This window comes from Anomaloglossus baeobatrachus, chromosome 1, assembly GCF_048569485.1.
Source record: "Anomaloglossus baeobatrachus isolate aAnoBae1 chromosome 1, aAnoBae1.hap1, whole genome shotgun sequence".
Lineage (NCBI taxonomy): Eukaryota > Metazoa > Chordata > Amphibia > Anura > Aromobatidae > Anomaloglossus > Anomaloglossus baeobatrachus.
The window spans coordinates 940,330,199-940,341,024 of NC_134353.1; the positions used below are offsets into that span (position 1 = coordinate 940,330,199).

The 10,826-nt window shown below is 45.3% G+C and overlaps 1 protein-coding gene across 3 annotated transcripts in view; it reads right to left on the reverse strand.

Moving 5' to 3' along the window:
* The window catches only part of RANBP3L (RAN binding protein 3 like), a 92,654-nt gene that overhangs the window by 51,187 nt on the left and 30,641 nt on the right, over positions 1-10,826 (reverse strand). For all 3 annotated transcript variants that reach the window (XR_012727561.1, XM_075328550.1, XM_075328562.1), the window contains exons 2-4: positions 7,661-7,719; positions 6,079-6,115; positions 3,015-3,092 (exon numbers count right to left, since the gene is read on the reverse strand). Coding sequence is in view for 2 of the 3 variants with exons in the window: in XM_075328550.1 (XP_075184665.1) it covers positions 3,015-3,092; positions 6,079-6,115; positions 7,661-7,719 (174 nt within the window). In the remaining variant the exon portion in view is untranslated. The remainder of the gene's footprint in view (positions 1-3,014; positions 3,093-6,078; positions 6,116-7,660; positions 7,720-10,826) is intronic.

Below are 10,826 nucleotides of genomic sequence, written 5' to 3' on the forward strand. Positions count from 1 at the left end.
TACCATGCTCGGGTGCTCAGTACTCGTAACTAGTGGTGAGCGGGCACTACCATGATCGGGTGCTCAGTACTCGTAACTAGTGATGAGCGGGCACTACCATGCTCGGGTGCTCAGTACTCGTAACTAGTGATGAGCGGACACTACCATGCTCGGGTGCTCAGTACTGGTAACTAGTGATGAGCGGGCACTACCATGCTCGGGTTCTCAGTACTGGTAACTAGTGATGAGCGGGCACTACCATGCTCAGGTGCTCAGTACTCGTAACTAGTGATGAGCGGGCACTACCATGCTCGGGTGCTCAGTACTGGTAACTAGTGATGAGCGGGCACTACCATGCTCGGGTTCTCAGTACTGGTAACTAGTGATGAGCGGGCACTACCATGCTCGGGTGCTCAGTACTGGTAACTAGTGATGAGCGGGCACTACCATGCTCGGGTGCTCAGTACTCGTAACTAGTGATGAGCGGGCACTACCATGCTCGGGTGCTCAGTACTGGTAACTAGTTATGAGCGGGCACTACCATGCTCGGGTGCTCAGTACTGGTAACTAGTGATGAGCGGGCACTACCATGCTCGGGTGCTCAGTACTCGTAAGTAGTGATGAGCGGGCACTACCATGCTCAGGTGCTCAGTACTCGTAACTAGTGATGAGCGGGCACTACCATGCTCGGGTGCTCAGTACTCGTAACTAGTGATGAGCGGGCACTACCATGCTCGGGTGCTCAGTACTCGTAACTAGTGATGAGCGGGCACTACCATGCTCAGGTGCTCAATACTTGTAACTAGTGATGAGCGGGCACTACCATGCTCGGGTGCTCAGTACTCGTAACTAGTGATGAGCGAGCACTACCATGCTCGGGTGCTCAGTACTGGTAACTAGTGATGAGTGGGCACTACCATGCTCGGATGCTCAGTACTGGTAACTAGTGATGAGTGGGCACTACCATGCTCAGGTGCTCAATACTTGTAACTAGTGATGAGCGGGCACTACCATGCTCAGGTGCTCAGTACTCGTAACTAGTGATGAGCGGGCACTACCATGCTCGGGTGCTCAGTACTCGTAACTAGTGATGAGCGGGCACTACCATGCTCAGGTGCTCAATACTTGTAACTAGTGATGAGCGGGCACTACCATGCTCGGGTGCTCGGTACTCGTAACTAGTGATGAGCGAGCACTACCATGCTCGGGTGCTCAGTACTGGTAACTAGTGATGAGTGGGCACTACCATGCTCGGATGCTCAGTACTGGTAACTAGTGATGAGCGGGCACTACCATGCTCGGGTGCTCAGTACTGGTAACTAGTGATGAGCGGGCACTACCATGCTCGGGTGCTCAGTACTGGTAACTAGTGATGAGTGGGCACTACCATGCTCAGGTGCTCAGTACTGGTAACTAGTGATGAGCGGGCACTACCATGCTCAGGTGCTCAGTACTGGTAACTAGTGATGAGCGGGCACTACCATGCTCGGGTGCTCAGTACTGGTAACTAGTGATGAGCGGGCACTACCATGCTCGGGTGCTCAGTACTGGTAACTAGTGATGAGCGGGCACTACCATGCTCGGGTGCTCAGTACTCGTAACTAGTGATGAGTGGGCACTACCATGCTCGGGTGCTCAGTACTCGTAACTAGTGATGAGCGGGCACTACCATGCTCGGGTGCTCAGTACTCGTAACTAGTGATGAGCGGGTACTACCATGCTCAGGAGCTCTGTACTCATAACTAGTGATGAGCGGGTACTACCATGCTCGGGTGCTCTGTACTGGTAACTAGTGATGAGTGGGCACTACCATGCTCAGGTGCTCTGTACTCGTAACTAGTGATGAGCGGGCACTACCATGCTCGGGTGCTCTGTACTGGTAACTAGTGATGAGCGGGCACTACCATGCTCAGGTGCTCTGTACTCGTAACTAGTGATGAGCGGGCACTACCATGCTCGGGTGCTCTGTACTGGTAACTAGTGATGAGCGGGCACTACCATGCTCGGGTGCTCTGTACTGGTAACTAGTGATGAGCGGGCACTACCATGCTCGGGTGCTCAGTACTGGTAACTAGTGATGAGCGGGCACTACCATGCTCAGGTGCTCTGTACTCGTAACTAGTGATGAGCGGGCACTACCATGCTCGGGTGCTCTGTACTGGTAACTAGTGATGAGCGGGCGCTACCATGCTCGGGTGCTCTGTACTCGTAACTAGTGATGAGCGGGCACTACCATGCTCGGGTGCTCAGTACTGGTAACTAGTGATGAGCGGGTACTACCATGCTCGGGTGCTCAGTACTGGTAACTAGTGATGAGCGGGCACTACCATGCTCGGGTGCTCAGTACTGGTAACTAGTGATGAGCGGGCACTACCATGCTCAGGTGCTCTGTACTCGTAACTAGTGATGAGCGGGCACTACCATGCTCGGGTGCTCTGTACTGGTAACTAGTGATGAGCGGGCGCTACCATGCTCGGGTGCTCTGTACTCGTAACTAGTGATGAGCGGGCACTACCATGCTCGGGTGCTCAGTACTGGTAACTAGTGATGAGCGGGTACTACCATGCTCGGGTGCTCTGTACTGGTAACTAGTGATGAGCGGGCACTACCATGCTCGGGTGCTCTGTACTCGTAACTAGTGATGAGCGGGCACTACCATGCTCGGGTGCTCTGTACTCGTAACTAGTGATGAGCGGGCACTACCATGCTCGGGTGCTCTGTACTCGTAACTAGTGATGAGCGGGCACTACCATGCTCGGGTGCTCTGTACTCGTAACTAGTGATGAGCGGGCAGTACCATGCTCGGGTGCTCAGTACTCGTAACTAGTGATGAGCGGGCACTACCATGCTCGGGTGCTCAGTACTGGTAACTAGTGATGAGCGGGCACTACCATGCTCCGGTGCTCAGTACTCGTAACTAGTGATGAGTATCACTAGTTAGATCACTAGTTATGAGTACCGAGCATCTAAGCATGGTAGTGCCCGATCATCTCTGCTAGAGACTTCGCAAGACAGGAGACATCTATAGAAGGTACCTGAATCGGAAGAGGACTGGCTTGGCCTGAATGTGAATGAGGAGGATCGGAGCCTCTTCTCGGGGTGCACACAGAGATCTGCAGGACAGGAACATAAGGACATGGTCATATCTGTGTAATATAATTCACTCTTAGACAAACCCTCTTTTCTAGAACCTCACCCCTACACAGAATTGAGCTTTTCCATAGCCAAATGTCTCTACAGAAGCCAAACCTGCTCTATGGTCGCTGAATGGCTCCTCCAGGGCTTGGCCTCCTCTGTGCAAAAAACAATTGCATATGCGAGCCATAGATCTTATTATATACAGGACTGTGCTAAGGTTTTAGGCAGATGTAGAAAAACAACTGCAGAGTAATTGATAGAGCAAAGAGAAATTGAAATCCCCTCAGTATTCGGTGACCGCCCTCTTTCTTTATCACTTCTTCTCGTCCCTTGTACACGGTATATGAAGAAACTCAGCGGTGAGGTTGTTCCAAACATCTTGGAGAACCGACCCCCGATCTCAGAACTATAAATGATATACCTGGTTGCTGCCAGTTCTGAACTGATGGCACTGATGGACATCTTCCGATTTCAAAGGGAAGTAATATGATGTGTTTTCATCTGCTGCACTGTTTCCTTGTCCCACCACTGCGTCTACGATCCTCAATGTTACCTATTTCTTGGTGCTTCTTCAAAAGACCTTGAACAGCACATCATGAATTTGCGGTCTGCTGTGAAATCCTGGCCTGGGAGACACCTGGATGATGCAGTATAACTCCCTTGTGTCTAGTTTCTATGCGTATTTTTGTCATGATGTGTGACCTGTGACATGAATCTGTCTTTTACAACCTCACCTTTGTAGCAGAGTTTGGCAGTTCCTGTGAAATCCTTGCTTGAATGATGCCTGGATGGTGCACTATAACTACCTTGTGTCTAGTTTCTATGCTGATTTCTGCCATGGTGTGTGAGCTGTGACATGAATCCGTCTTCCACAACCTCACCTTCGTAGCACAGTTTGGCTATTTCTGTGAAATCCTTGCTTGGGAGACGCCTGGATAATGCTCTATAACTACCATGTGTCTAGTTTCTATGCTGATTTCCGCCATGCTGTATGACCTGTGACATGAATCTGTCTTCAACAACCTCACCTTTGTAGCAGAGTATGGCAGTTCCTTTGAGATCCTTGCTTGGGAGACACCTGGATGATGCACTATAACTACCTTGTGTCTAGTTTTTATGTGTATTTTTGCCATGGTATATGACCTGTGACATGAATCTGTCTTCCACAACCTCACCTTTGTAGCAGAGTTTGGCAGTTCCTGTGAAATCCTTGCTTGGGAGACGCCTGGATGATGCAGTATAAACTACCTTGTGTCTAGTTTCTATGCCGATTTCTGCTGTGGTATGTGATCTGTGACATGAATCTGTCTTCCACAACCTCACCTTTGTAGCAGAGTTTGGCTATTTCTGTGAAATCCTTGCTTGGGTGATGCCTGGATGATGCACTATAACTACCTTGTGTCTAGTTTTTATGTGTATTTTTGCCATGGTATATGACCTGTGAGATGAATCAGTCCTCCACAACCTCACCTTTGTAGCAGAGTTTGGCGGATTCTGTAAAATCCTTGCTTGGGAGACGACTGGATGATGCAGTATAACTACCTTGTGTCTAGTTTCTATGCTGATTTCCGCCATGCTGTATGACCTGTGACATGAATCTGTCTTCCACAACCTCACCTTTGTAGCAGAGTTTGGCAGTTCCTGTGAAATCCTTGCTTGAATGATGCCTGGATGGCGCACTATAACTACCTTGTGTCTAGTTTCTATGCTGATTTCTGCCATGGTGTATGACCTGTGACATGAATCTGTCTTCCACAACCTCACCTTTGTAGCAGAGTTTGGCGGTTCCTGTGAGATCCTTGCTTGGGTGATGCCTGGATGATGCACTATAACTCCGTTGTGTCTAGTTTCTATGCTGATTTCTGCCATGGTGTATGTCCTGTGACATGAATCTGTCTTCCACAACCTCACCTTTGTAGCAGAGTATGGCAGTTCCTGTGAGATCCTTGCTTGGGAGACACCTGGAGGATGCAGTATAACTACCTTGTGTCTAGTTTTTATGTGTATTTTTGCCATGGTATATGCCTATGACATGAATCTGTCTTCCACAACCTCACCCTTGTAGCAGAGTTTGGCAGTTCCTGAGAAAACCTTGCTTGGGAGACGCCTGGATGATGCAGTATAACTACCTTGTGTCTAGTTTTTATGCTTATTTTTGCCATGGTATATGACCTGTGAGATGAATCAGTCTTCCACAACCTCACCTTTCTAGCAGAGTTTGGCGGTTTCTGTGGAATCCTTGCTTGGGAGATGCCTGGATGATGCAGTATAACTACCTTGTGTCTAATTTCTATGGGCATTTCTGCTGTGATGTAGGACCTGTGACATGAATCTGTCTTCCACAACCTCACCTTTGTGAAATCCTTGGGAGACACCAGGATGATACCCCTTAGATCAATGTTCCCCAACTCCGGTCCTGAAGAGCCACCAACACTGCATGTTTTCAGGATTTCCTCAGCAATGCACTGGTGTTGGAATCATCACCTCTGCAGGTGATTAAGTTATCACCTGCAATACTAAGGGAATCCTGAAAACATGCACCGTTGGTAGCTCCTAAGGACTGGAGTTGGAAAACGCTGCCCTAGACCCTCCATCTCATGGATCTCACCCAGCCAACCAGTCTCCCACTTTGTACTGACAAAGGGTAAGAACCCCAAGTACCAGCTTTACAGTATCAGTAAGGAAAAAGTTCACCCCCTTAGACCCTCATGGGCTTCACCACTTTGCTATCATCGAAGATGAATAGTGCAAAATCTGTGTATAAAACTTGGGTTCAAAAAGTGTAACAATGTTGCATTTTCAGCGTTGCATTTTCACACTGCAACTGCAAAGGGTGACAAGGTGGGCTATCGCTGCGTCTCCCGCTGTCCGTAAATGATGGAGGTATCAGTCCACGTCTCAGGACGCCGGCGCTGCTCATCATTTAGAACTAGGTCTACTCTAAAATAACAAATTACTTACTATTTTCATCTTTCGTGGAGAAGTCTCCGGCGTGTCTCTATAAATAAAGACAAAAGAAACGTGTAAAGAGCAGATAGTCGTGACGTAAAGAAAAGCAAATTGCTACATTTTTATCTTGTTTCCCATTTTCTGATGACTCTGTCATGCTTGCCTCTGGGTATGATGCTGCGGCGAGCTAGAAGTGGACCCACTGGACCACAGGGAGCCCATGGGCATACCCTAATGTGGGGTAGAGCAAGACTGCCACTAGGAATTTCAGGCCCCTGACTGGCATAATTTTGGGGCCCCCTTGAGACTCCACCCCAGCTCCACCTCCACCCTGGTTTGTAAGCCAATAAATGAAGCGTGAAGGGGCCCCCTCTTCTGTTGAGGCCCCGGACTAGAGTCCTGGTTGTCCCCCCCCGGTGGCGGCCCTGGGTAGAGGCCGGGACTGTGGTAGCTGACCCCCAGGACAAGGGCGGACACAGTAGCAGGCAGGACTCAGTCTAAAGTACAGACGGGGTCCACGAGGGTGGCTCAAGGCAGACGGCACAGGCAGGATGGACAGGCAGAGTCTTTAGCACCAATAGGGCAGGACGGGCAGTCACTAGTACAAACAAGGCAGGACGGACAGGCAGCAGGTACGGGCCGGGACAGGACTGAAACCAGGTGCACACAGGCAGGATGGGATGGTAGACAGGTTTGGCCTGGACAGGACAGGAACCAGGTGCAACAGGCAGGACAGGCTTGGTAGCAGGTACGTGCAGGACAGGACAGGACAAGCAGGACGGGACGGGTGACCTGACAACTGACTAGACAAAACACACTGACTAAACTGAAGGTGTTGAACAGGCACCTTCCCTAGTGGGAGCTTGCCTTAAATACCCAGTGTCTCCTAGCAATAGGCTGAGAGGCACTTCCTAGGCTGAGAGGCACTTCCTAGGCTGAGAGGCACTTCCTAGGAGTGGCGCACTGACCCTTTAAGAGAGGGGGCAGCGCCACGCACACACTCCTTAGGAGCGCTACCGGAGGTCCCCTGAGACGTGCACACAGACTCTGGGAAGCGGGTGGTAAAAGTACCCACATAGAGGGATGCCGGGCAGCGAGGGAGCCGGCCAAGGTGGTGTGTCAGAGCGCGTCCCTGTAAGAGGGGTGAGGCAGGGACGTATCATTACAGGCTCACAAAGAAAAACGAAGCAAGCCTTGATTAAACATATGCCCGTTTTGAGTACGCAGCTCCTGTTCAGACCTATACGTCTCCATAGTTACAGACTACAAACAAACTGAGTGTAGTCAGATCCTGACGTCCATCCCCTCCCATCTGACCGCTGATTCTTGCAAATGTTTCTTTTGTCAAAATGTAATAAGTGGAGTTGCAATTTTGCCGTTCCTGTGCCTAAACCTACAATGAGGGGCTATGCAGAGTCCTTTTTTTAGGCACTCAATGGAAAAATACAAAATCATTTTATGCTTAATCAGACTCGAATTTTCATAGATGCATTTGATGTATACTATCTCCGCAGGTACCCGCCTGCACAGCATTACACGGCGGCGTGGTGTCTCCGCGCAGAGACGCTGTACGGCCCTCCGATTATCAGCGCACCTTAAACGGACGATCCTTCTTCTCGTGCGGGAACGCCGGCTGTGCGAGCCACGATTTATCTGCAAAAAAAAACCAAAATGTGTTGCGTCACTTACGTGCTTCGGTGGTGTTTTGAGCACGAGGCGATCGTGAGACTTTTGCAAGCGGTAAATATTCGGGAGCGTACAATGAATGTTTACAGCGCGGAGTTCCTGTAATTATATAGACAGCGGCACGCCATCTGCTGCACGTACAGTAACGGGTGCGTCTCCAGCCAGCATTATCTGCATCAATTGTCCTTACGTCAATAGACTATTACACCACCGTCCTAAAAATACACCCGCTGACGTCCTGCACATTCCTGCGCAGTGTAGCATTTCTGCAGCCGCGCCGTACGGACGAGCACAGCGTGACAGTCATGCAAAAGCGCAGCAATTACTCATGGAAACCGCTCATAATCCGAGGGTAGAAATATCCGGAGCTCACAACTTTCCTGCACCCCCTGCTGCTTCAGTGTCGGGGGAGGGAATACTTTGTGGATTTGCATTCCAATTGCATCATGCATTACATATAACCCCAGTGGATGAAAACTGCCCTGCCATTAAATATTCCAAACACCGCGGGCGGTTACTACATGGGGAATGCTTATTTCTTTCATACCTTGCCCCAAATTATGCCATCCTTGTAACGCTGCCATAGGAAATGGTGTACAGTCACATACATTGTATAAATAATGATACCATGCAGTGCTTAAGTATTAAAAGCGCCATCCAGTGTACTGCTCATCGATACACTGGCCATAAATGCTGTCATATAGATACCCAAATAGCAACACTATATAGTGCTGACGCCGAAATACAGTGCAAAAAGTTATACAGTACAGTGAAAAAATATAAATACTGCCCTATAGAGCTCTAATAATACCAACATACAACGACCAAACAATAAATCTAGAAAAAGGCAAAAATATAAATACCGCCCTATAGAGCCCTAATAATACCAACATACAACAACCAATATAAATACTGCCCCATATAGCTCTAATAATACCAACATACAGCAACCAAACAATAAATCTAGAAAAAGGCAAAAATATAAATACCGCCGTATAGAGCTCTAATAATACCAACATACAACAACCAATATAAATACTGCCCCATAGAGCTCTAATAATACCAACATACAATAACCAAACAATAAATATAGAAAAGAAAAAAAATATAAATACCGCCCTATAGAGCTCCAATAATACAACATACAAAAACCAATATAAATACCGCTCTATAGAGCTCTAATAATACCAACATACAATGACCAAACAATAAATATAGAAAAAGAACAAAAATATAAATACCACCCTATAGAGCTCTAATAATACCAACATACTATGACCAAACAAAAAGTATAGGAAAAAAAGAAAAAATATAAATACCACTGTATAGAGCTCTAATAATACCAACTTACAATAACCAAACAATAAATGTAGGAAAAGAAGAAAAATATAAATACCGCCTTATAGAGCTCTAATAATACCAACATACAATAACCAAACAATAAATGTAGGAAAAGAAGAAAAATATAAATACCGCCCTATAGAGCTCTAATAATACCAACTTACAATAACCAAACAATAAATGTAGGAAAAGAAGAAAAATATAAATACCGCCCTATAGAGCTCTAATAATACCAACATGCAATAACCAAACAATAATTATAGGAAAAGACGAAAAATATAAATACTGCCCTATAGAGCTCTAAAAATACCAACATACAACGACTATACAATAAATATAGGAAAAGAATAAAAATATAAATACTGCCCTATAGAGCTCTAATAATACCAACATACAATGACCAAACAATAAATATAAGAAAAGAAGAAAAATATAAATACCACCCTACAGAGCTCTAATAATACCAACATACAATGACCAAACAATTAATTATAGGAAAAGACGAAAAATATAAATACTGCCCTATAGAGCTCTAAAAATACCAACATACAACGACTATACAATAAATATAGGAAAAGAATAAAATATAAATACTGCCCTATAGAGCTCTAATAATACCAACATACAATGACCAAACAATAAATATAAGAAAAGAAGAAAAATATAAATACCACCCTACAGAGCTCTAATAATACCAACATACAATGACCAAACAATAATTATAGGAAAGAAAGAAAAATATAAATACTGCCCTATAGAGCTCTAATAATACCAACATACAACGAACAAACAATAAATATAGGAAAAGAAGAAAAATATAAATACCGCCCTATAGCGCTCTAATAATACCAACATACAATGACCAAACAATAAATATAGGAAAAGAACAATAATATAAATACCGCCCTATAGAGCTCTAATAATACCAACATACAATAACCAAACAATAAAAGATAGAAAAAAAGGAAATTCATAATATAAATAATAAAAGGTAGCAAGAAAGTAAAAAATAGAAAATATTAAAATATTAACTCAAATATAGAAGAAAAATAATATAATAAAAAAACCTTAAAAAAAGTCCTATTTACTACCTCCTCACCCCACCAAGTACAATACGGCCCTATAGAGCTCTAATAAAACATACAGCAACCAAATAATAAATATACGAAAAAGCAAAAACCCAGGAAAAAAAGATAGAACAAAATAATAATAAAATATAACATGAAAGTCAAAACTAGAAAACAATAAAATAATAACTAAAATATAGAAGAAAAATAATATCATAAAAAAAACTTTTAAAAAAAGTCCTATTTACCACCCCCTCACCCCACTAAGCAGTACACGGCTCCACCACTAAAATCAAGCATACAAATTGAAAAAAATAATAAGTTATATATATTGTTTTGTTTTTGTATTACTTTTTTTATGTAGCAATTTTATTATCCTAACCCTAATCAAAACTAACCCTAATCCTATGCTTAACCCTATCCTATGCATATCCCTAACCCTAATCCTATGCTGAACCCTAACCCTAGCCCTCTGCCTAACCCTAAGTCTAACCCTAAACCTATGCCTAACCCTAATCATAAACTTATGTCTAACCCTAACCTATGCCTAACACTATCCTATGTCTAACTCTAGCCCTATGACTAATCCTAATCCTATGTCTAACCCTATGCCTAAACCTAACCCTAATCTTATGTCTAAACCTAGCCCTATGCCTAACCCTAATC